A 27,817-nucleotide genomic window follows, 5' to 3' on the forward strand; every position below is an offset into this window, starting at 1 on the left:
CCCTTCCCAGTTCAGATAGGGCTCATCTGATGCCCTGTTGTCATCCCCACCCCCCCACTCCCATTCCTTCCTCCTTGTTTATGTACTTTTTTTAGCCCAATCTTTTTACAGAATTCACACATAGCAAGTTCTACCCCTTTTTTGTGCTTCCTACAATGATATATTCCTTTTTCTCTCTTTTCTCTTCTTCAAACTTTTGAAACAGGAACCTATCTATCCCGATGTCTTTTTTTTCTCTTTATTTAACTCTCTTAATACCCTTTAACATTATTAAGATTTTGAAAAGATACCTTTTTCTTCAACCCCTATGAGAATGTTAAAAAAAAAATACATAGCCACAGCCTCTTCTAGTTGCTAAAAAAACTTACCTTTCTATTTTTTAAATTATATTTGTATTTGTTACTATTAAGTGCTGGTCTTCTAATCAAGTTCCCCTATTCCACTGAAAACCTATTTCCCTCACTCTTCCTTGTAGCCTTGGATTTACAGGGTGTCACTTACTTTTGGCTGCAAGTCCAGCTCTTCTCTTTTGGAATATTGTGTTCCAAACTCTCTTGTTTTGTATAGAGACATTTATAGGTCTTGTATGATCCTGGTTGTGATTCTTTAATACTTGAATTGCTTCTTCCTTAATGCTTAATGTATTTTTTTCTTAAATACCTTGATACTCTGGATTTGGGTTATGATATTTCTTGGACTTCTGAAATCTTCTGAGGTTTCTCTCATGAGGTGATTAATGGATATTTCCCTATATTTTGCCTTCCAATTCTAATAGATGTGGACAGTTTTTATTTACACTTTCTTGAAATAGAGTGTCTTGTTTTATTGGTTTTTTAAAAAATCATTATTTTCAGATAGTCCAGTGATTGTTATCTCTTAAAATATCACTTCTACCTTTTCTCCAGGTCAGTTTTTTGTTTTTTTTTTATATCAGATCTCATACTTTTTCAGGTTTTTAAAAAAATCTTTTGATTGTGTTCTAATTTCTCATTAATCATAACTCAGTCCTAGTTTTTAGGGAGCCTGTCACTTGGCTTTTTATTTTCCTTCTACTTCTTTCCTCAAGAGCTTTTATTTCATTTTTTATATCTCATTTCTTTTTTTTATGTATTTATGTCATCGTTTTTGGAAAATAATGGATTTTTCCTTTGAGTCTTGGCTTTCAGTTGTTACAGAATTATTCTTTTTTTTTTTTGGAGGGATTCTTTAGATTTGCAGTAATTTTTTTTTATACCGGTTCTTTTCTTCTTTGATTTACTCATGTTTTCAAAAAGCCTTATTTCCTGAATTGTGTCTTTGTGTCAAGATCTGGGATCTGTACTCTGCTGTGCTCTTAGATAGGGTGGTTAGCCTTACTCTCAGAGTCCCTTAATTTCTTGTGCTTATCTCCCTCTCCTTGTGTTAGACGCTCCTAGATCATTGAGTTTCAGGGAACTGAATCGTCAGGGCCCCCACTCTAAGGCATCTCAGGATAAGATGCTGTTGACTGTTTTGTTGATCTGATTGCAGACTGGCCTGCACTGATATGATGCTGCTCTGCCATACTTCCATGGGCCTACGCTGTGACTTTCCTACTCTTTTACACATACATGTCTATGGTCCTTTTCTGGTCCTACTGGGAAACTAAGGGCTTGTTTACCTTTGTTGTCACTGTCTTTGTTGGGATCCTATTTTCAAATCGTCTGTAAGATGGATGATTTTTTTCTTTTTTTTGGTAGTTCTAGGGATAGAAGAAGTCATTATTGTTTCTTTTTTGGATTTCTTGATCACTACTCTCTCTAATATGGATTTTGGGGTTTCATTGGAATAGGTGTGTAGGAGTTGGCAGCTTGTTCAGGCAGCCAACTTGGCTAGAAGTAGATAAATATACTTTGAAGAGGTTATGTCTGAATTCTTCATATATAAAATGCCCAGAATTTTCCTCCTCCATTGGACCAATCTTTTGGCTTTGTTGAGCTTTGGCTTCCTCATCTGTAAGATTAGGAAGCTTCTGAAGTCTCCCTCTATTTCTAGATCTGTGATCCCATAGTCCTCTTGTTTGTCACACTGTAGTTTAAAAATACATGTATATTTATGTGTGTGTGTGTGTGTGTGTGTGTGGAAAGAGAGAGCTTGTTTCACCAAAAATAAGCAAAGAAAAAAACCATTCCCCTACTACTATAGCCATTTACTCATGACAGTTTACCTGTTAAAAGCACCTTAAGAAGCCAATAGCTAGGGGCAGCTAGGTGGCTCAGTGGAGAAAGCACTGGACCTGAAGTCAGGAGGAGCTGAGTTCAAATGCGGCCTCAGACACATGACACTCACTAGTTGTGTGACTCTAGGCAAGTCATTTAACCCCAGTTGCCTCACCAAAAACAAAAAAAAAAGCGCCAGTAGCTTACTGTGTTCTCTTTTTGATCTGCTTGACCTGTTTCTGTGTGTATACACATGTTTTTTTTTTGTTTTAAAAATATTTGTTGTCAGTATCTATGTTCTTTTAGTTCTGTTTGCTTTACATTATTTCAGGGTTTTCATGTTTTGTGTGTGTGGTTGTGTGTGTGTGTGTATGTGTTTATAATTTTAATGGTACAGGTTATCTTGATAGCTCATTTATATAGTCATTCTCTAACCTTTGAAAAGACATAATCCTGTTTTTCCCTGGTTTAATGAGAATATTTCTTTTTTTAAAAAATTTTAACCTTTGTAACTTAATACCACATAAAAGAGTATTTCCATATACAAAGTAGATTAGAAAAAGGGTTATATATGAAAATGTGACTTATGTAATTTGCTTTTCCTTTTAAGTATGTAGTAAGTTCAGTACATAACTTTCAAAACTGTCCTTCCTGACTGTGTCTTTTCTTCTTTCTGCTCTTTTCATTGCAGTAAAAAAAATACTTGAATGTTTCTCTTTTCTTTTTCTGTCTTTTTTTTTGGGGGGGGTAACCCTAAAGCCAATTCATTTTTCCTGTTACTCCCACCCTAAAATTAAAAAAAAGAAAAGAAAAGAAAAAACCAAAACCTTAGTAACAAATATGCATAGCCAAGCAAAACAGATTCAGTGGGAATGGTAATGTGTTGGTCTAGATTTTGAGTAGATGCATTTTACCATCTGTGTAACATTTGTTTTGTAAGCCCATTACAGAGACTATATAGTTATTGCTACTGTAGCTTTAAGAGCCAAATGAAATAGTATAGAAATGGCAGTTTTTAGTTGGAGGGAGAATGGTAAGAATGATGGTTTGAGGGAAGCTAAAGATACCTTTTTTCTGGTATAATTGGAGAGAACCTTGAAGAACAAGGGAAAGGTGTTGGGGAGGCCTTTTATTTTAGTTTAGTTTATTTAATTTTTTTTTTGATGGTCTTTCTGGGGCAAGTTTCAAATAGTTGCTAGGCTTTTTGTGGAAGGCCCATAAGTCATATAATTATACTTTCCATTATGTTTTTATGTTGGTTTTGATGTTTAATTAGATTTGAAATTTTGGTGATTCAGTAGCTTACTTTATAGAGCTTTGACTTATAAAAAGGCAATGCTATTGAATGGCAGTTGTGAAAATTCTCAAGTTATTTTTCTTTTCTAGGTAATATGCATGTGTCATTAGCTGAGGCCTTGGAGGTTCGGGGAGGACCACTGCAGGAGGAAGAGATATGGGCCGTATTAAGTCAAAGTGCAGAAAGTCTTCAGGAATTATTCAGAAAAGGTATTCTTTATTTATCCAAGTATCAAATGTCAATGTTTTCTTGCTGACTTGTGTTTTTTTTACTCCACTGTCATTTCTTCCCTTCTTATCCAACTGAACACTGACTGTTAACAAATAAAAATGGTGAAGCAAAGCCATCTAACAAAATAAGTGGGTTGGATAACTTAGACAACAACAGTTCCGTACCTTTAGCCTTCACTGTCCTACTTAAAAGAGGCAAATGAGTTTAATCATTTGTCAAATATTATTTCTCTTTCTATTGATAATATTTTTTGGTGTTTTTTTTTCTATCATATTCATTTCCAAATATATGCCTCCTCTTCTACCCAGCAAGTCATTCCTTCTAAAAGAGATTAGAAAAGAAAATACCAGCGGTTTAGCAAAACTGACACACTTCATGTGTGATAATATATATACATGAATAATGATATACAATTTTCCACATCAATTATCTTTTATCTCTGCAAAGATCAGGAGAAACTATATTTTCTCTGTTCTCTTCTGGGGCTAATCTTAGCTATTACTAAGAATTCCATTTTGTTTTCTTTTGTCTTTTTTTGTTTGTTTACGTTGTTATATTCATTGTGAATATTGCTTTTTTGGTTCTTCTTATTTTAACTTTGCATTAGTTCATAAAAGTTTTCCCTGTCAGGCGTATTTTTTTTTTGTAAATAATTTAAAGAACAGTTATGAGACCAAGGATTAATCATTTTTCTTTCTGTTACTCTAAAAGTATACAACCTAGCCTCTATAGCTTTGCATTGGAAAAGTCTTGCATCACGGAAAAATCTGGCTTTTATCTAGCCCTTTAAGATTTTTGAAGTGCTTTATAATAACCTTGGGAAGGAGATATTATTATTATTATTATTATCTCTATTTTTACAGATGAGAAAACTGGTTTTGTTTGTTCATTTGTTTTGTTTTTCTGGTCTTTTTGTCTCCAGAACATAGCACAGTACCCGGCATGTAAGAGATGCTTAATAAATGCTAATTGACTAATTGATTGAGGCTGAGAGAGAGTAAATGATTTGCTCAGGGTCACGTAGCCTAGTAAGTGTCAGAGGCTGGATTTGAAATCGTCTTTCTGACTCTAGATCCAGCATTCTACCTACTGTGCCACCTAGCTGCCTCCCTGGAAGGCTTTTTATGCTTAATGTTCCTGTATATACATCAGTGTGATGGAAAAGCTCTCTAGGAAGTATAACCTTGGAAGCAGAAGACAGCTTCCTAGGATGCTAAAGGCTATGTAAGTTTGTCATGTAAGGCAACTCACTTAGTTTAGATGCTAGCATAGAATAGATCCTTTTTTTAAATGCCAAGATTCATCAGGACTAGAACTAACTTGTGAATATGGTACAAATTGAACAGATGAGCAAGCAGTAAGTTAGTCCAGGACTTCCTGGCATTCAGAGCAGTGGTAATCATCAGGATGGTAGATCCTAGACCATGAGGTCTAGGAGATTAGTCTTTCAGGCCAAATAGAATGCAGTCTTCTTTAACCAGTGTAGGATACTCAGGACCCAAAAGTGGCAGCAGAGTGGAAATACAGTGTGACTTGGGGTCATAGTGGATATACATAAGGGCCTATACCCAGAGATGGTAATGCTAAATTGCATATTATATAGTGCTTTATTGTTTACCAGGGGTTTTCACAAACATCATAAATTTTGGTTCTCAAAATTTATGAAATAGGAAACAGGTTCTGGGAAGGATTGAGAGGCTTCCCTCAAACTTGGAAGAAGAGCCAGAAAATATTCCTCATTTCATTTAGCCAATTATTTATTTTAGAGTATCTATACTAGATGTAAGACACTAGCCTACACACTGGTGTTGTGAAAAGAAAACAACTGCATTCAGATTAGAGTTAAAAAATAATTGGACTTGGGAATCATCTGCATAAAGATGATCATTTGAACCCATAAGATCACTGAGAAAGAGTATAGACAGAGAAGAGAAGAGGGGCCAGAATAAAGCCGTGATGGATACTTGTGCTTGACGGGTGAAACTGAAGATGACCTTGCAATGGTGACTGTCAAGTGGTCAGACATAGAGGAGGGAAACGAAGCCAGAGCTGGTGGGCAGAGAAGTCAAAGCAAGCAAGATAGTCAAGTAGAGTGAGAACTGTGAAAATACCATTGTATTTAGTAGTTAAGAAATCATTGGTAACAATGATATCTAGAAAATTCCCATTTTAATGTGTGCTAAATTCAGAATACAAAAAAGGAAAAGAAAGAGTCCCTTGGACAACAAGGAGATCAAATCAAATCAGTCAGTACTTTAATTCAGGCTGTTCATTGGAAGGACAAATACTGAGGCTGAAGCTCAATACTTTGGCCACAGAATGAGAAGACAGGACTCGTTGAAAAAGACCACAATGTTGTGAAAGATTGAAGGCAAAAGGAAAAGGGGATGGCAGAAGAGGAGATGGATAGATAGCGTCACAGAAGCGATGTACATGAGCTTGGATAGACATCAGGAGATAGTGGAGGATAGAAGGACCTAGCTGCTAGGGTCTATGAGGTCACAAACAGTGGAATGTGACTGAATGAACAACAGCAACAAAGAATTTTAGACCAGATTCCTACTTATCTTCCCTCCTAAACTTGTGAAAACCACGTGCCAAGAATCTAGAGTTCTTACCCTACTAGCTCTGCTTTCTCTATCATAAATTCAGAGAGAGAATGGTCTTTACCAGCCAAAGTTTCTATCATTTCTATCCCAACAACCAATTTTTCCCATTTAGTGAGAATCAGATCCAAAATAGAATTTCCTGCTTTTGATTTTTCTGCTTTTTGAAAGAGGAAATTTTAATTAAGACGTGTCAAGAAATCATAAGATGCTCTACTGTTGACAGGTACATAGCTACAGCAGAGGACTGGATCATCACAGTTCCCCATCACTCCTATATCTGGCCTTTTTGATAGGCTTGTGGGCTGTTTTCTGAATTAATCACCTGTATAATCACCTATAATCACGTCAGTGATAAAATCATTTCTGTTTCCTCCTCCCCTCATCTTCACCTCAATGAATTCCACTATCCTTTTTGCCCTCAGATTCTTAGATTTCCTCACATGATCATATTTTTAAAAAAATGCTACATCCTTCTCCCTTATCTGTTTGTTTTGGTGAAAGTATATACATGCAGAGCCATATTCCTGTTATGGGTCTTATCCTACTGCATTTCAGTGATGCCTGTGAAGTGAGAGTTGCATAGTTCCATCAGGGTCTCCGGTTTGTGGAGCTTGTTAGGTGCTGACTTAATGATGGCACTCTTAATTAGATCGGATGTTGGAAGGAAGTGAGGTGTGCTCACAAGTCATTGGGCATTTAACGAAAAGAAGTCAACTTTGCAGGAACTAAGCAAGAATATGCTACTAGGAAACAATGGCTTTTCCACCCATCTCCATATGGAAACAGGTCTGATCAGCAGAGCAGATAATGGAGATGTGCATGGTTTTTAGAAGTCCACCAAGTTAAGGGGGCTCCCCGCTAGATGTGGGTGAGACTTTTTACGCTCTGTAGGTGAACAGGAAACTTTGTTAAGGAAGGCAAGGGTCAGTCAAGGCCCAAAGACAGCTTTGTTGTCTTTCAAGGAAAACTAATCCCTGTTAGTGAAAGTAGGGAAATAGGTCAGTTCTGTGGTCTGGTCCTGAGGACTTTACAGAGGACCTTCTATCATTTAATTGCTTGCAGGGCTTTTACTACACCATCTTGTTAACATAAGTAATACTAAGGGGAAATACCCCTTCCCCCGAAATCTTGGCCTTTTTCTTCCCACTTTGGAAAACCTGAGTCTCATATCTTTTTTTTTTAAGTTTTTAACATTGTTTGTTTTTTTTTTAAAGACTTTGAGTTCCACATTTTTCTCCTTCCCTCTCATCACCCCCTCCCCAAGACAGTAAGCAGTCTGATATAGGTTATACATATGCAGTCATGTTAAACATAATTCCACATTAACCATGTTGTCAGGAAACAGAACAAAAAGGGAAAACCCATGAAAAACAAAAAAACCAAAAAAATTGAAAATAATACGCTTTGATCTGCGTTCAGACTCCATAGTTCTTTGGATGTGGATAGCGTTTTCTATCACGAGTCTTTTGGAATTGTCTCAGATCATTGTATTGCTGAGAAGAGCTAAGTCATTCATAGTCAATCATCACACAGTGTTGCTGTTATTATGTACAGTGTTTTCCTGGTTCTGTTCATTTCACTCAGCATGAGTTCATGTAAGTCTTTCCAGGTTTTTCTGAAATCTGCCTGCTGAGTCTCCTGTCTTAACAATCAAGTCCACGTGTGGGGTGATGCCATATTTCTGAAATTCACAGTGGGTTTCTTAATGAAAAGTAGTGACAGTAAGTCAGAGAAGCACCAGAAATATCAGGGACACAGCATAGATGACATGTCCAGCACAGTCAGGTTCTTCTACCGGTGATGAGGAACAAGTCAGCAGTTTTTCAAATATGCATCAGGGTGTCCTGTAGGACATTGAGTAAGTGGTCATAAGACTCTTGCTTGCAACCTGTCCCCCATCAAGAAAGATGCTTTCACTTGGGTGTCCCTCAGCATCAGTAGCTTCCCCTACACTGTCATTGCATGGTCCTGAAAGTAAATATCTCTCTCTAGCTGCTAAGTGAACCAAGGCTATTCCCTTGCAGTCTTATTATGTTAGCTGTCCAACTTCTGCAGGATAGCTAACAATAACTAAGAGATACTGGAGTTGGGGCTTCCTTTGACCTCCCAGGCATTGTCCTCTAAGGCCCTCTGGGATAGCCACTCCATGTGGGCAGGAGTGTGCTCACTGTCCTGTGGAGAAAACTCCTCATATATGACCAGGTGCCAGCATGCAGTATCTGGCCATCCAGTTGCCTCCACCTCTATATTTACAGTGTCCTTCCTCCATTCTATCCATGATGTCTACCATGAGGCAGTGCTGATTAAACCAGATGTTAAGGTAGAGTGTGGTGCTTGTACCCTCTTAGATCAGATTCAATTTCTATTTTAATGAGGTGCTCTTAAGTGATTGAACTGTTAATTAACAAAGTTTTCTTTAGCCCTAACATAACAGGGTTCTGCAGCAAGACTACAGTGGTACTTGGCTTTCATACACGTGGCCTTCTTCATAATATATGATCAGGGCAGGTCTTCAGACATCTACCAAATCAGAGGAGCCTGGACTCCACATAGGTGTGACTTTTTATTCCCTTGGGTGACCAGGAAGCATCCTCCTTAGAACCAGAAGCTATGTAGAAGCTGAATCAAGGAAGGAAGGGCCCATTCAGTTTCAGGGGAAAGCTTTGTTGTCTTTGAGGTAGAAGGAATTTGTGTTGGTGGGGAGTGTGATGAAGCATAGGCCAAAGGAAGCATAGAAATAGAGGTGTGGGATTTTCATAAAGGCCTCGAATGCCCAAACACAGAAGTTTGGATTTGATCCTGGAGGTAATGGGGAACTGTTGGAGTTTGAATAGGGCATGGACATAGCACCTGTACTTTAGGCAGAACATTTTGGCAGCCATATGGAAGATGGATTGGGATAAGGAGAGACTTATATCATGGAGAACAATTAGGGAGCTATCCAGTGATGGGAGATAGAATGGAAATTGCATGGCAACAGATTGGGCATGTGGCATATGGATATGTGATAAGGGAGAGGGACTCTGAGGTTATGAAACTGGATGACTGGAAGACTAATGGAAACATTAACAGAAATAGAGAAGTTTGGAGATGGGATGGGTTCTGTTTTAAATATGATAGATTTGCCAATTGGAAATGTCTAGAAGCCAGTTTTCCCAGCTTGATTTGTCCTGTGAATAGGGCCTGGAGTCAGAAGGACCTGGATTCCAACTTGGTCTCCAATCCTTACTGTGTCTTGAGTTGTGTGACCCCCCAGGACAAGTCACTTAACTGGCTCAGTTTCCTTATCTGCAAAATGGGAGGAATAATTGTAGCTACCTCCCAAGTTGTTGTGGGGATCAGATATAATAATGTATGTCTGATGTTTTGCCTAACTTAAAGAGCTATATAAATGCTAACTAGAACTGGGAGGGAGACTGGGGTCAGATATACAGATAGGCAGTCATCTGCAAACCCGTGGGAATTGATGAGATCTGCAAAGGCTGGTGGGAAGGGGAGGTGCAGTTAAGTAGAGGAAGCTTTCTTAATGTAATAGATGTTGGAACAAATTTCATTATATATGTCCTCTAGGAAAATGTAGACTCACAATAACATTTTGGTTCATTCTGTTTTTGGATTTTCTTTGTAGAAACTAGATAGAAAGGATGATTAAAAGAGCTTCTTCCCACCTCTCAAAAACAAAAACAAAAAACCAACAAACTAAACCTTTTAGGAGTAGTCTGAAGCCTTGATATATCAAAGGAATCAGTATGTGTGCACATCTGAAGAGTTCTGTAAGAACTCTAAGAAGGGACCTAAGATGAGTAGGGAAAAAAACAAAAGTTCATTTAAAATTTTTTTTAAATTTTCATTCCATTGAAAATGCTGTTGTTATTCCCCTGATGCCAGCTGCCAGGGTCCATTGGCTTATGAGAGATTAGTTACAAGAGAAATACTCAAAGGTCATCAAATTGTCTCTGTCCACAAAGCTCTACATTCCTTCTTGCTGTCCTTTCCCCTTAAGAATCAGTTTTTCTGAAGCACATTGTTTGTTTGCATTGTCAGCATTGTTTGCAAACAAAACAAGGGTTTTGTTCTAAGCTGCACAGTCTGGAATTTCTTCAGGAGTCTGGTAGTTAACACAGTAAAATAAAAACTACTGGATGCCTCACTGATCTGAAGCCATTACAGAATTCCAGTGGTTTTGAAGTATTGTTTGGATATGTGCAGATGTCAAGATTGTTCTCTTTTTTTAGACGGAGTAAAATAAGATTTAAGTCGCATTTTACTCATTGCTATGAAAAATGCTTTAGAATTGAGCAAGTGAAAAACTTGAAAACAAATTGGAAATGGTGTTAAAATTAAAAAAAAATTATATGTGGTGGTTTTACCTCACACCAAATTGTGTTTTACTATATTTCATGTTATAAGAGTAAGATTTCTAACATAACCAAATATCCCACAGAAAAAAATGTTATATACAGTTGTCATGTGAACACTTAACCTAGAAATCTGAGAAATAGTTTCCTTTAATACTTAACCTTCAGTATCTTTAGATAATGCTTACGTATGTCGGGGGTGGGTGTGGGTGTGTGTGTGTGCACGCGCGCTTCTAGGGATAGATTTGTCAGTCAACCAGCACTTTGTTAAGCACCTAGATGCACTAGGAACTGTGCATACATGTGTGTATAGTCCTAAGTACATAGCAGGCACTCAATAAAACTGGTTTATTAGATTGTATAGTTGGGACCGACTCTTTGTGACTCTTTTTGGTGTTTTCTTGGCAGAGACACTGGCATGGTTTGCTATTTCCTTCTCCAGATCATTTTACAGTGGACAAAACTGAAGCAAACAGGGTTAAATGACTTACCCAGGGTCACACAGCTAGTAAGTGTCTCAGACTGTGTTTGGGTCTAGGAGTGCTGGGAATCCCAAAATTCAAGGGCAAAAGGTGTGGGTCTGCCTTAAAAAGAATTCAGCCACTCCAGCATTCTTTCAGTCAGAGACAAGATTTATTGTTTTGCCAATAGAAGCAGGCAAGATTTTAAGAATCTGTATAGTATTTGTGACACTAAATCAAGGAAATGCTGCGAAACATAGTATATATTTTTCTCTTCGTTCATGCTGAATTGAATCTGAATTTATACTTTCTTCCCTTTAACCCTGGGCGGTTTCCCCGGGGGCCCGTGGAACTGTATCTTTTGAGATCCGCCTGACCCTAGCAGTCCCTAGTCACATTGCAGCTCAGTGACTTGGCTGGAATTTTCCAGGTCACAGAGGCAGTTGTGATGAAACAAAGACAGCACTGGACTGGGAGTCTGTGACTGACTGAGGTCCCTCCTGGCTTCACAAGTAGGACGGCTAGTGAAAGGACTGCAGAGGCCATCTAGCCTGGCCCCATTTTGTAGATGAAGAGATTGAGGCCCAAGGAGGTTGTGATTTTTCCAAGCTCAGAAAAGCTTTGAATACAGTAGCTGTCTCCCTTTACGATGTAGTCATCCTTATACAAATTGTTCTTCATCTCACTGCATCAGTTCCTACAATTAAATCCTCCTTGGCCCCTCTGAATCCACCCCTTTTGTCATCAATAAGATTCTGTTACATACACATACATTAATTTATTCAGCAGTTCCCCAGTTGACAGGCATCCAATTTGTTTCCAGTTCTTTGCTACAACAACAAAAAAGGGGGCTATAAATATGTTTCCCCATTTGGGTTCTTTACTTTTCTCTTTGACATCTCTGAGGTGTATGTCAGTACAAACTCTAGTGGTACCACTAGTTGAAGGATATGCTAATTTAGTGATTTTTGGATTACAATTCCAATCTGCTTCAGCGCTTTCCCAAAAGTCCATCATTCAGTCGAGATAAATTTATTAAGCACTGTACTGAGATCTGGAGAGGTACAGAGAAAAGCAAAAGACAGTCCCTGTCCTCAAGGTTCTTACATTCTAACATAGGGAGGATGAAGAAGCTAAGGAAGCTGACAGATAAAGAGAGGGAGAGTGTTCCAGGCATGCGGGTGGGGGAACAGCCTGAGAAAAGGCTTGTAGTGGGGAGATGGATGGAGGTAATTGTTTCTTGCTTGAGGAACTTCATGAAGACCAATGTAATTGGTTCACAGAGTATGTGAAGGGGAATAATGTGTAACAACATTGGAAAGGTAGGAAGGGGCCAGGTAAGGCAGAACTATTTCTGTTTGATCCTACTAGAGTCAATAAAGAGCCCCTGAGTAAGACTTGTGATGGAGGGGGCTGTAACATTGCACTTCAGGAAAATCACTTTGGCAGGTGTGGGGAGAGTTGCGAATGATTCCAGGAGAGCAGGAGAAAAACTTTGAGGGTGGTACCTGGGGTTAAGAAAGGAATAGAACTTAAGAATTCAAATGAGCACTTCAGAAAACCTTCTCTGAACAGAAGTCCCAGGGAGAAATCTGTATTCCAGGCAGATAGTTGCCATGAAGGTGAGTGGATATGGGTGCAAGGGCAGGAGACATTAATCTCTGGGTGGTCAGGTGATGAATTGAAAGGACTAGAAGTCTAACTGAATCTTTTCAGTTTAAAAGAGTAAAGGAATTTGAGCTGAGGCAGGATTACAGAAGGGAAAGGAATCAGATCAGTATGAACATAAACCTCAGGATTTATTGATCATTTGAAAGTGGAAAGTAAAAAACAAATAATAGAATTTAATTGAAGAATATTGAAAGAATTCCCCTTTCCCTTGTCTTCCTCCTCTTGTCCCTCTCCTGTCTCCTCCTCCTCTTCATCTTCCTCCTTCTCTATGTCCCCACCCCCACTAGGAAGTGGTGTAATGATGGTGGTAGACTTGAAACCTAGCAGAGCAGCTGGTGGCAGATGAAGAGGTGGCTGGGCTTTTGAGCCTTCTGTAAAGGGAAGCTTTGAGAGGAGTTTTTGCTCTGCCCTCTAGCCCTTCATGGGGGCAGAAATGACCAAGGGTAGTGATGAGGTGTGCACACCAATGCTAAGAGCAGTCTCCAGGATGATGCATTTCCTGGTGATGAGCTTATCCTAGAGAAGTTTGGCAGTTTCCTCCTATGCTTTTTAATAAGGCAACATTCTCATTGGCATTCTTTGAATTTGCCTTCCACTCTTGTTAGCATGAGCTACGACAAATCTTGCAAGAGATTTGGATCATCAGGGATTATTTTTTCATAATAAAGATAGTATAGAATTGATGTTAATGCTATGTTTCTAAATCTAGCTCTTTAGGGAAAAAAATAAGACCTCTTCATTTTACAGATGAAGAAACTGAAGCCAAGAGGGGTTAAATAACCTGCCCACAGTCACCCAGTTCATAGTGGTACATCTAGAAGTGCATGTGGGTCCTGTGCCCTGCCACTTTATAGATAGAGATCATTTCAGATCACCTTGACTTCTTATTGTTTATGTGACCTATGATCTTCCAGGGAGGAAACTATGAAAGCAGGTCTGCATCTGCTTGGCTACTTAGAGAGTTGCCCTGGGCATTAAGAGGTTAAATGTCTTGCCCAGGGACACACTGACATATCTGGCAGGATTTGAACCCAAGTCTTCCTGACAGTGAGACAGGATCTCTGTATAAGATACCTTGACTTGTGCAGAAGTTAAAAAGAGAATGTTCGTTTTACTTCAGTTAATAGGGGACGCTCTAATGTTCTGTACAGATTAGACACTGTAGTGCTCCCCTGGTCTCTGACCTGGATAGATGTCAGGAAAGCCTATTGAGGATGAATTAGTGATCCTGGCATTGGCCTCCAATGGGCCTTTGTCTACCCAGGGCTGACCAGATGAGTGTAATAAACCTTCCATTAATCCCACAAGTCCACTGTCTAGCTCTTTGGCAGTCACTATGAAACATATTAGCAAACTTTGGACAGGTGAAAAACTAAAATTACATTTATGACAAAGACTTTCTAAGTCATTCCTCTGAGTAGAACTTCGCAATTTTAAAAAATTAATTTATTTTGATTTATCAGCAATCACTTTCATAAGCTTTTGAGTTTTAAATTTTTCTCTCCCTCCCTCCACCTCCTTCCCCAAGACGGCGCCTAATCTGATAGAAGCTATATATATACATTCTTATTAGACATATTTTCACATTAGTGATGTAAATAAGAATTAGAACCAATAGGTGGAACCACCAGAAAGAGGAAACAAAACACAACAGGAAAAAAAAATAGCAAATAGTATGCTTCCATTGCATTCAAACTCCATAGTTCTTTCTTTGGATGTGGATAGCATTTTCTATCATGAGGCTTTTGGAGATGTTTTAGATCCTTGTTTTGCTGAGAAGGGTTAAGTCTATCAATATTAGTCATCACACAACATGGCTGTTACTGTGTACAATGTTCTCCTGGTTCTGCTCGCTTCACTCATCATCAGACCATACAAATCTTTCCAGGTTTTTCTGAAGTCTGCCTGCTCATCATTTCTTATAGTGCAGTAGTATTCCATTACATTCATATACCACAACTTGTTCAGCCATTCCCCAATTGATGGGTGTCCTCTCAATTTCCAATTCTTTGCCACCACAAAAAGAGCTGCTATGAATATTTTTGTACATGTGGGTCCTTTTCCCATTTGTATGATCTCTTTGGGATACAGCCCTAGAAGTGCTATTGCTGGGTCAAGGGGTATGCACATTTTCATAGCCCTTTGGGCATAAGAACTTTACAATTTAAGGAGTTTATTCTAAAGTGATCTGGAATGTCACCATAAAAGCTACAAAAAAAAAGCATTTTTCATTTTTGGAAGTAGAAAGTTATCCCTAGAGGTACCTAAAATTATTATATTTTATGGCAAGAGAATTAGCAAGTGCCCAAAAAACCTCATTCCAATTTCAAAGTCTGTAATTAATGAAAATAAAAATTATGCCCCAAACACTGACAGGTTTTGATTATGGTGGATCAGAAAGGAACTAAATTCCATCAACTCTGTAGGCTAGTTGCTAACGTTGTCTCATGAATATTTTGGGACATTTTATAATAGCCAGCATTTATATAGCACCTACTGTATGCCAGGCAGTGTGCTGCTAAGTGCTTTCTCAATTTTACCTCATTTGATCCTCATAGTGATTCTTTGAGATAGGGACTGCTTTTATCTCCATTTTACAGATGAGGAAACTGAGGTATACAGAGATTAAATGTCACACTGACAGGAAGTTTTTGAGGCTGAATTTCAACTAAAGCTTTCTGACTCCAGATCTAGCACTTTATCCACTGTCCCACCTACTTATCATTTCTCTAACTCACAAGGAAAATCTCCCCCAAATGTTACCTTTTATGATGGGTTATTAGTTAAAAGTCTCTGTTTCCTAGCATCTAGGATTTCTGTGCTTCTACAGCTTTCAAAAATTAAGGTCTTGTTGACACATGGTGCTACTTCAGTCTTAGAGTTGGATATGGGGTACCCCCTCCTGTACTGAAGTGAAGGTTGACTTATTCTTTATTCTGTCCTTAATCTCATGTAGGGAGACAGCAGGGAAGAAATGCTTCGTCTTATATCCTGTTGTGTGTATCTGAGGAAATATTTAACTGTGTTGTCATCTTGTGTTGAGAATGATCAAAGTGATATGAAGAAAGTTCTGCTAATTGAGATTTGCATTTTAATTGTTTCTTTTCCTCTCTTCCATCGAACTAGTGAACACAGCAGATCCTACCGCCCTTGGCTTTATCATTTCTCCGTGGTCACTGTTGCTGTTACCGTCTGGCAGTATATCATTTACAGATGAGAGTGTTTCCCATCAAGACCTTCGAGCCTTCACTGCGCCTGAGATTCTTCAGAACCAATCACTGAACTCTCTCTCAGATGTTGAAAAGGTAACTGCAACTCTTTTATTTAAAGATGAGAATAGAAATAGTAGACTTTCCCCTCACCTCCCCCACTATCCATTTTGTATTGCACTTCCAGAAACTCAGATTTAAAGTTGTCATTTATTGAGGAGACACAGTTAAAATTTTATCTAAGCTAAAACTAATCTGAGATACTAGAATGTGCTCTAAGGAAGCAAATTTCTTTACAATAAAAATCCTTTATGTGCTACTTCATTTCCTTCATTGGATGTTATAGAGACATTTGAGTGCCATTTAGGGATTTTTTTTGCAGCTTTTGTTCCCAAAGATTGAAAAATTTCTGTACTAGACCTCTAATTAACTGATTTCTGGATCTCTCAAGTAGCTTGATTGAGTTTACTTGCAATAGACATTTTGAAAAATTTTATTTTATTTATATATTTTGGTTTTATGTTACTTTCACTTCTGAAGTATATGCCTGCCTGTGAACCATTCCCTACAGCAAAGATTTTTAAAGAATGAGAAAATAAAAGCTGTGTATCAAAACTAACGTGAACATTAATCATATCTGGCAGTATAAGTAATATGCATCCCCTCTTTTTTTTTTAAAGAATGTGAATTTTTTTTCGGTTCTGAAGTTAAAATTGGTCATTATAATTACACAGAATTGTTTTGTGTGTGTGTGTATATATATATATTCTCATAGTTGTGAATATTGCATCATTGGTCTGTCTTATTTCACCCTATATCAGTTAAATCTTCCAGGGATTCTCCAAATTCTTCATATTTTTTGTTTCTTATAGCACAGAAGTAGTCTAAATGAGTATTTTTTTCATGAATATAACTATAAAAGATGTGATTATACTCAAATTTTCCCAAATTCTATCAAATCACTGGACTTAGATTTTTTAAGTCACTTGGATTACTTCTAAGTGACTACAATTGACATGCATTCAAGCTAGGTATTTTCCCCTCAGTGGAATTTTTTTGTCATCAGCAAAAGCCACAACTCAACTAATTTCAATTTCATACATTTTTTCCTTTTTCTTTTGAAATTTTCATGCCTTTGATACATTTTCCTTTAAAAGATTACTCCATTCATTTAAGAAATATTTAAATACCTACCAAATAGTACTAGATTGTGCTAATAATAAGACACAGCAGTTTCCTTTATGTTGTGGCAACTTCAGAGTTGCCAAGTAATAAAAGCCAAATTTTCCTACACATCTCCTTTTAAACTCAGCTGTCAGGTTTGTCATCACATGGTTCACACACCTGGCAGCCAGTTAAACAGGAATAGTGCCCTACATCAGCAGTTTCATTTTCTATGCCCTGTTGTGACTGTACATGCCCTTAACCAAATGTTTTATGAAATGTGAAGCAAGTTCTTATCATTTGACCTGAATTCTAGGTTAAAGTGATTAATGAGAATAGGCAAAGCTGTCATATAGGAAGAAAAGGAGATTTTCCCATCAATTTGCCACACTAGCCTTTTCTAGATCAAGATTATCTCTTGAAGCTTTGTTGGAAAATCATTTTTTTATTGAAGAATTCAAAATATTTTTGAAATATATTGTTTCTATGCCAAGAAATTATGATTGAATGTTATTAGTAAGTTGGCGAGGAGAATATTCAGAGAAGCAGAATGTAATACCAAATTTCAATTGATTCTAAGAGAAGCAACTAAAATTTTTTTTTAATTTTATTTTACTTTCAGTTTTGAATTCTCTTCCTTCCCTCTCCCCCCACATTTAGAAGGCAAGAAAAGCAAAGTGCATTACAAGTATGTATAGTTATATAAAGTAAATCCCCATATTTGTCATGTCCAAGTATGTGTGGTCATATAAAGCAAATTCCCGTGTCAGCCCTTATACAAGAAAAAAAAATATGTTTTAGTCTACTCTGAGTCCATTACCTTTTATCTGGAAGTGAAGGGTATCTTTCATTATGAGTTCCCTGAAATAGTTTGTCATTTTGATATTATTAGCAATATGAATTATCTCTTGGTTCTGCTCACTTCATTTTGCATCAGTTCATACAAGTCTTCCCAGTTTTCTCTGAAACTGTCCCCTTTGTGATTTCTTACTGCACAATGGTATTCCGTCACATTCATATACCATAACTTGTTCAGCCATTCCTCAGTTGATGGGTACGTCCTCAATTTTTATTTCTTTGCCACCACAGCTGCTATAAATATTTTTGTATATATGAGTCCTTTTTCTTTCTTTGATCTCTTTGGAGTATAAACCTAGTAGTGGTATTACTAGGTCAAAGGATATGCACAGTTTAATAACTTTTGAGCATAGTTTCACATTGCTTTCCAGGATACTTGGACCAGGAACTGTGAATTGTTCATTAATGGACCTCTTTTCTCACAGGCTCTCCTTTTGTCAACCTAATCAATAAAATAAACAAGTTTTTAAAAAAAGAATATTAAATAAAGTCGGTTATTTCATTGCCTTGTAAATAAAAGCTTAGAAGTTGAGTCAACTGGCTAACTCCTTTCTTTTCTCTTCTCCTCTAACACAGAAGGGAATAGGATAAAACATCTGGGTTGAAGGGTCCTTTCCTCCTCTTTAAAAAAAAATCCTCTTCTCCCTTTGTTTGTACAAATGGAATCTTGGATACAAAGGAGACAGTACAGAAATATTCCAATTTCACAAAAATTTACCATGTAACTAAAAGCTGAAAAATAACAGCCCCTACCCTCCAGGCTATTACAGTGTAATAGAAATAATAATTGCCTCAAAGCTCTCAAAAGCAGTTTTCTATGATAGCATAGTTGATTTGGGGGGAGAATTCTTAATGATCCAGATTAACAAATCCATTTTCCTTTGAGAACATTCAGATCTTAAAAACTTTGGGAGTTGAGATTCCTACCCTTTTCTCTGATGTGGCTGTTAGTTCTTTGGGGAGGTAGTACTTTTGAAGATTCCTACATGTGTCAAAAGAGGCAATTGATCCCATGATACATGAAGATAGCTTCATGAAAGGTGATGAAGATTACTATCAGGCCACCCAGATGAGATAAGTGACAGGGAGCATTCACGCTTTGTACGTTCTCCATGCCACCAAACTATGGCCAGTTGAGTGGAGCTTCATTTCTCCCAGTATCTTTCTATATACATTGATTCTTCATAATTACCACAGTGTCTCTGTGTAGTCTCCCTGAGTATGAATCTATGGTATGGCCTGGTCAGGTAGAAGGTATAAGTCACATTCTAGGGACAACTAATAGAGAATTTACCTAACTTAATCTTAGAAGATTGATGAAGCCAAAGGTGAAGTCCCCAAAGAAAATAATCCCCAGGATCAGATGAATTTAAAAATATTCTCAAAGCATTTAAAAAAACCCAACTAATTCTAACATTATATAAATTGTTTGTTAAATAGAACTCATCAGTATCCTCAGTACCTTCTGCCCTGCTTATTGGAGGGCTGATTGAAGAAATCTCCCTAAGCCTCTATTTTAAGGACAGTGGCCTGGCCAGCTATCGATCTCTTCATTTCTCACCTGCCTGTCCTCCACTGGACTTTTCTGTTACGCCCCCGTACCGGTTACTTCTCTTCCCTCTATGCTTTTAAGCTTCTTTTTGTGTGTTGTAGATTGTAAGCTCCTTAAAGGCAGGAACTGTTTTTCATTTTTCTTTTTGTATCCTCAATACTTTGCACAGAGCCTGGCATTTAGAAGTTGCTTAATATACATTTAATGACTGACTGAAATAGGGAAAGAAGAGAGACTACTAAACTCCTTTCTATGAAATAAATATGGCCTGTTACTTAAACCAAAGAGAAATAAAGCAGAGAAAGAAAAGCATAGCTTTTGTGAATTTAAATTCAAGTGATGTTAGCTCTAAAGTTAATAACATTACATGTCAGATATAGTGTTATTAACATTACAGTTTGTTAGAATATTTTTTGTTTTGCATATTATTGGGCCATTTTCAGTAATATATCCATGTGCATATACATATATTTGTGTGTGCGTGTGTATGAAATGAAAGAGCAGTCAGATGATTATTATTGCTTTTTAAAAAATTAAAATCTGGTAATCTGTTTCATGCAGCTACTCTTTCATAAAAATAAAGATTTTAACCTTTATTTACTTGGTGAACCCCACTTGGATATTAACTTGTCAATTAGAATATATAAAGTTCCTTATTGAAAAGAACAGCTTTGAACTGCATTAACATTTATTTGGAAAATGTTTTAGTAACTCTTCTTAGAGAATTTTTTGTAATAGTCTGACATGGACAATATTTTATTTTAATTAATAAAATAAATGCCTTCTCTACTACCAGGTTTTTTTAAAAAATAAACCCTAAATATTTTTATTCAAACTGGAAAATGATTATCCCTGATCTCCTACATATTCTTGGGAGATCGGGGGCACCTTTTTTGTTTGCAGATGTTAGCTATCTTTCCATTTAGTAAACATTTATTTAATGCTTATTTTGTGTAGGACAGTGTGGTTGGCATTGGAGGAGATAGATAATAGGTTAAGTCCCTGCCTCTATGGACCTTATGTTCCAATATGCTATGACATTGTTTGCCCATGAGTTTTTCTTATACTGCGATTAAGTTGCCACAACTAAGGACTTGCATTTTGTTCCTAGATACATATTTATTCTCTTGGAATGACATTGTACTGGGGAGCTGACCATGAAGTACCTCAAACTCAGGTAAGTCAGACTTTTACTTTGTTTTCATTTTTAGTTTTTACATCTTAAAAAAAATTCTTCTACATTTTAAAATTTGTTCAGAAGCAGCATAGCATATAGGTTAGCATCTCTTTGAATGTCTATTTAAAAGTATTCTTTGAACAAAATGACCCTCAATGAAACACTAGACAAATTTGTTTTGGTATTTGAAGTAGAGTAAAGGGTAAGTCAGGTAATAGGGTCTCAGATTTATTCAGGGAAGTGTAGTAATATTCCTATATAAGAACTGAAAAACTGGTAGGTTGGTTTTTCTTGTTACTGTTCCAGTGGAATGGCTGATGGTAGGAATTATAAAAATCTTTGCTACTATGTTATGTAAGTGGGTATTGTTTTATTCATTATAATTGTATCCCAACACCTACCACAATGCCTGGCATGTAGTGGGTTCTTAAATGCTTGATTGATATTACATTTTGATTCTGACAATCCCTGGAACTCAATTAAAATGGAAAAAAATGCCACAAGGTTATGATCACTTATTTAGTTTAAGTTTGCCTTTCCATGCTCTCTGTATCAGTCTTGTTATGTTTCTTATGGTAATTTTTTTTATCTAAGAGAGAAGTTAGTGTAGAATCTAGATAACATTATTAACATTTTTTTTTAATTGCAAGGTGTGTGTAAAATTCTTTAAATTTAAAGTTTTACTTCTTAGGATCAGTGAAAGCTGTTTTCTCATTTTAGTTTGATACATATATGTATATGTATATGTATGTGTGTGTGTGTATGTACATGTATATAATTGAATATAACTGATTCTTAAAAATGATAAAAAAAAAAGTTAAATCACCACAGAAAATATTTCTCAGAAGTATACCATGCAATTTAACTACATATGAAGTATGACAAAAATCTATAATGGATACATTTCAAAGAATTGTGGAATGTTGCATATGCAGGATTGTGTAAATTGATGGAAAAAAATTACTTCTGATGTTGATTCTTATATTTTAATAGAAACAGTATGTCATAATAGGAATGATAACTACAGTTAGATTATTTAAGAGTACTTACCGCCAGTATTTATGAAGTGTTATTTTCTGAAGCCAATACCAATCTTTAGACTGTTATTCTATTCAGAAGAGTTTAAAGCAAAATCTTTCCTTTGCAAGGGATATCAACTAGAATTTCAGTAAACTTGTCTTTCTTTGCTTCTCTAGTATAGTTTGGTATTAGTCATAATGATGGCATTCAGCACTATTAAACAAGAATTAATTAAGCAGGGGCATCTGGGTGGTGCAGTGGACAGAGCACTGGCTCTGAAGTCAAGGGGACCTGAGTTCAAATCCAGTCTCAGACCAGACACATAACACACACTAGCTGTGTGACCCTGGGCAAGTCACTTAAATCTAATTGCCTCACCAAAAAAAATTATTAAGCATCTATTTTTTAAAATATATATTTCCCCACCCCCCATTTACATTAACACAAAATTCTTAATATTTTGTGTTTTTTTTTTAAGTTTTGAGTTCCAAATTCTATCATTCTCCCCCACCCCCAAGACAGTAAGCAATCAGATATAGGTTATACATGTGCAGTCATGTAAAACATTTCCATATTAGTCATTTTGTACAAGAAGATTTGAATAAAAGAAAAAGAATGAAAGAAAATGAAAAATAACATGCTTCAGTCCATATTAAAACTATATCGGTTCTTTCTCTGGAGGCAAATAGTATGCTTTATCATGAGTCCTTTGGGATTTTCTTGGATGGTTGTATTGCTGAGAATAGCTAAGTCATTCATTCACAGTCCTTCATTGAGCAGTATTGCTGTTACTGTGTATAATGTTCTGGTTCTGTTCACTTTGCATCAGTTCATATAAGTCTTTACAGGTTTTTCTGAAATCATCCTGCTTGTCATTTCTTATAGCACAGTAGTATTCCATTACCACAGCTTGTTTAGCCATTTTCCAATTGATGGGCATCCCTTTGATACCCAATTCTTAGCCAACATGGAAAAGAGCTGCTATAAATAGTTTTGTACAAATAGGTCCTTTCCTTTTCTTTTCTTTTCTTTTTTTTTGGTCATCTTTGGGATACAGACCTAGTATTGTTATCGCTTGATTGAAAGTATATCCACAGTTTTATCTACCTATCTGCTCTCCAGAATGGTTGGATCAGTTCATAACTCCACCAACAGTGCATTTGTGTTCCAGTTTTCCTTCATCCCCTCCAACATTCCTCATTTTCCTTTTTTGTCACATTAGCCAATCTGATACATAAAGCACCTATTATTGCTAAATGTGGCGATAGGTGTTGGGAATACAAAAACAAAAACAAAACTGGCCTTGCCCTTAAGAAGCTTCCATTCTGTTGGGGGAGGACACAACATTTACAAAGAACATTTTCTGCCCTTGACTCGGGGGACAAATATAGTCATGGAAGACAAATTCCCGTATTAGCCATGTCTCCTTTTTGCACGTTAGTTCATTACCTCTCTGTGAGGAAGTGGGTAGGATGCTTCATCATTAGTCTTCTGGAACCATGATTGATCATTATGTTGATCAAAGTTAAGTCTTCCAAAATCATTCATTTCTGCCATGTCCTCTTGGTTCTTCTCACTTAATTCTACATTAGCCCACTGTTTCTCTGAAACTGTCTCTTTCTTCATTTCTTATACCACACTAGTATTCTGTTACATTTATAAGCCCAGTTGATGGCTATTGCTTTATTTTCTGGTTCTTTGCCACAAACAGAGCTATTATATAAAAACGTGTGTGTGTGTGTGTGTGTGTGTGTGTGTGTGTGTGTGTGTGTGTGTGTATAATCTTTTCCTCTTTCTTTGATCTCCTTGGAGATGTAGTCTTGTTAATAACTTTGATGGGTATGCATGGTTTAGTGACTTTTTTGGGCATAGATCCAAATTGCTTTCCAGAATGGCTAGATTGGTTCACAGCTCCACCAATTAGTACATTAATTTACCTGTTTTCCCACAGCTCCTCCAGCACTTATTATTTTTTTTTTGTCAAATTTGCCAATGTGATAGGTTAAGATTTTGCTTTAATTTACATTAGTACCTCAGCTGCTAACATTTTTTGGAGGAAGGATAAATATTTTTGGTATATTAAACATATAGGCTACTCACCTATTAACCAAAAGAGAAAAATCCCATTAAACCACACCCTCTTCCTTCATCCTCATTAACCTGATATTTATTATAGAGGGGTTTTTTGTTGGCAATTTTTTTTAATATTATCTTTGTGGTGATTTCACTGAAGTATATCTCATGTTTACAGAGTATGATGAAAATTATTATATTAACTATAAAGGTGAATTTAACATGACTTTTCCCTCCTTTGTACTCAGCCTATCAAGCTTGGAGACCATCTCAACAGCATATTGCTCGGCATGTGTGAGGATGTTATTTATGCTCGTGTTTCTATACGGACTGTCCTGGATGCTTGCAGTGCCCACATTAGGAATAGCAACTGTGCACCTTCTTTCTCCTATGTTAAACAGTTGGTAAAGCTGGTTCTTGGAAGCCTTTCTGGGGTAAGCCACTGTTCTGATCTGAGAAAATTACATTTAAATTGTTTGATTTTATGCGTGTCTATTTTTACTTTTAAAGTTTTATTGATACCTTTTTTTTTTTTAAAGAAAGTCACTATATTTTTCCAGTATTTCTGCCTTTTCCACTTTGCTTTTGGACTGTTTCTTAAAATAAAGAAGAAAACCTACAGGCATTTGTTTGATATCAGATACAGTGTTGTGTACCTATGGTTCCCTTTCCCCACTACTGACAGTAGGGAAATACTTTTTTTCACCTATTTCTACCAGGATCGGTCATGACATTGAATCCTAATTCATCTGCCCTATTGCTTTATTTTTGTAGGAATTGTGAATGCTTTAATTTTGGTTCTGCTTTCACTTCACATCAGTTTCATACAGGTCTTCTATGTTTATCTAAATTCTTCATATTCATAATATCTTATGGCTCAGAAGTAATCATTTACATTCATGTACTATAGTTTATTTAGCCATTGCTTGGTTCATTGCTGTAAGTGGCTTGCTATTACAAAAATTGCTTCTTCATGTGTTGGGACACATGGGACCATTCTTTTTGTGTTTGACTTCTTTGGTCACTAGATCAAAAGAACAAACTGTCTCATGATTTTTCATAATTAATTCCAACTGATTTAATTATTTAATTTAATTAATCATTTAAAATTTTTGAATGTTTGGCAATTAAAGGGTTTTTTTTGTTCAATTCACCAGTTCCATTCAGGAAATATTTATTAAGTACCTATTATGTATAAACTGTGTTAGGTTCTGGGGACACAAAGATAAAATCAGCATAGACCCAGTCCTCAAGGAGCTAACCATGAGGTGGGGATCAGGGATAAGAGGGAGAGATAAGGTATAGATACATATGTATACTATGTATACACACACACACACACACACACACACACACACACACACACACACACACACATATATAAAATATAGATGTAGATAAGAAAGAACTATATTGGTAAGTAGACATAGCTTCTAAAAGGGAGAAACAGGTGATATAACAATTTAATAATACAGTAGCATTTAACTATCCGTACAAACAGTTATTGTAATTCTGTAGTCAGTATCAGAGGTTGGCAAATTACTCCCCAGGGCCAAATTCAGCCTGCTGCCTACTTGATCTGCAAATCGACTGGTTTTTATATTTTAAAATATGTATTTAAAAATTTTTAAAATGCAAGAACCATTCTTGGCTCTTGGGCCGGGATTTGACTCTCAGGCCATAGTCTGCTGACCCCTGGTCTAGTATAAAAGAGATACCTAGGATATAGTAAATTTTCTTAATGTAACAATGCAGGTACTATTTTATTTTGAAAAACATCATGGAATCAAAGACTTCCAGGGCTAAAGATCATCTGCTTTATTCTGTAGGATAGTGGGAAGCAAAAAGAGAACCTGAATCCTGGGTCCCTGCCTCCTGTTCCATGATGCCTTAGCTTCATTTGCTTGAAAAACAAGACAAAAGATATTAGTATTTTTTTCTGAATGTTACCTCCATTTCCAAATACATCCATACTTTCTCTCTTACTGTGGGGCCATCCCTTTTTTAAAAAAAGAAGCCTCCTTTCCTTTTTGCATTTCATTCCTGTAGATATAATTAATAGTACAGTTGTGAGAAGTGATGCTTTCTCTATGTCTGTTACTGGAAATATTCATTCCTGATGCTGTGTAATTCAGAGAGATTTAAACAACAGGCAAGAGTAGAAGAGAAAGAGGATCCTTTTCCAATTGTGGCTAAATAAGCTCTGTTCCCTCGTTTTGGAAGGTTCTTAGGTATCACTGGTAGCAGTTTTGTAGCAGGCCCTGTTATCTCCAACTACTGAAAGATTTTAATTGTTAAAAAATTTAAAGTAATGTCATGAGAAAGGTATTTAAAATTTCTGCTCCTCAGGTTGGCTGTAATTAAAGTTGGAATAATCATTCCATTTCACTGAATAGGTGTGAAAATAATAGATAGCGCTTATGGAATGCTTTGAGGTCCTTGGTAAAAAGGGAATTAGAAGCTTGCGATTATTAATACATAATAGAATCTTTGATATCTTGTCCCTCAGACTCAGAAGCTCTGTTGATTCATTTTATTTCCCTTGCCTTTGTAGATTGACAATAAAATCAGTTATAATGTCCCTGTTTAGTTCGTTTAATAATGATATTCTCTTAGGAGCAGTCCCATTTAAGTCTTATTTTAGTAAAAGAGGGAACAGAATTGAGGTCATAAAGACAGGGTAGGTAATTTAAAGACTATGATAAGAAAGATATCTAATTTGGCCCATCATTGTTTTCTGTTATGAACTCTACTACATTTTAAGAAGCCCAAGAAGATTGAAAATAAGCATTATACAAAGATGTATTTAGGGGTTGTTTTCTGTTTGTGCATCAACCCTTTTGCTGGTGGTCTTCATCCATTAGCGTCTTCATCAGAAATGCATGAAGTTTATAGAATTTTAACGTGAATTTGGATGTTCTTAAGATAATGTTTTGATGAGGAAGAAGTAAAATTGATTATTATAATTAAATTGTTATATTTCAATTATTCACTATCCTAAGAATACAGATAAGATTTCACTATAGTTATGTTATGTCAGTCAATTGTTGATTAAGCACTTAATATGTACCAGACACTGTTAAATTCTAGGGACACAAAGAAAAGGCAAAAACATTCCCTGTCTTCAAGGAGCTTACATTCTACTGGGGAAAACAAAATGTATGTAAATTAGTACATACAAGATAACAGTGTGTAGAAATGGTGTCAGAGAAAAAGAAAAAAATTGAGAATATAAATAAAATTAAAGAACTAGAAGGAAAAAATGAAAACGAGTTTGGAACAATAAAATTGGGGAAAGAATTAACAGTTTGGAACAAGGGGTTTGTACCATACCTTACCCAGTGAGGCAAAAACCAGTCTAGAACACCATCTTGTACCATAACATTGTTCATGCCAGAATAAGCTCCCAGTGGATACATGACTTAGACATACAGGCGGACATCACAAACTAATTAGAGGAGCAAGGAAGAAATTACCAGTCAGGTGTGTTATTAGTGGAAGGGTTAATGACGAGTCAAGGGATAAAGAGGATCACAGAAAATAAAATGATCAATTTTGATATGTAAAACTCAGAGGAAACAAAACCAAAGCAGTTAAAATCAGAAGAGAAGCAGGTAAATAGGGAAAATATTTGTAGCATATTTATCTTCCAAAGGTGTCATTTTTTAAGTTACTAAATCTTTTTTTATTTATTTTGATTTATCAACAATCACTTCCATATATTTTTAAATTTAAAATTTTTCTCCCCCTTCCTCCCCATCACCCTCCCCAAGATGGCACACAATCTGATATAGGCTATACATATACATTCCTATTAAACATATTTTCACATTAGTGATGTTGTAAGGAAGAATTAGAACCAATTGGAGGAACCACCAGAAAGAGGAAACAGACAAAGGTGTCATTTTTGAGGTATATAAAAGGAACTAATTCAAACTTATAAGAATAAGAACCATTCTC

At 36.4% G+C, this 27,817-nt stretch overlaps 1 protein-coding gene across 1 annotated transcript in view; it reads left to right on the forward strand.

Annotated features, from left to right (window-relative positions):
- Positions 1–27,817, forward strand: part of PTPN13 (protein tyrosine phosphatase non-receptor type 13) — a 210,869-nt gene that overhangs the window by 29,652 nt on the left and 153,400 nt on the right. The window contains 4 exon segments of the mRNA XM_078148659.1: positions 3,564–3,683; positions 15,931–16,109; positions 20,699–20,764; positions 24,106–24,291. Coding sequence (XP_078004785.1) covers positions 3,569–3,683; positions 15,931–16,109; positions 20,699–20,764; positions 24,106–24,291 — 546 coding nt within the window. The 5' untranslated portion in view covers positions 3,564–3,568.

Source organism: Phascolarctos cinereus, unplaced genomic scaffold, assembly GCF_003287225.1.
Source record: "Phascolarctos cinereus isolate Bilbo 61053 unplaced genomic scaffold, phaCin_HiC Scaffold_9;HRSCAF=440, whole genome shotgun sequence".
Classification (NCBI taxonomy): Eukaryota; Metazoa; Chordata; class Mammalia; order Diprotodontia; family Phascolarctidae; genus Phascolarctos; species Phascolarctos cinereus.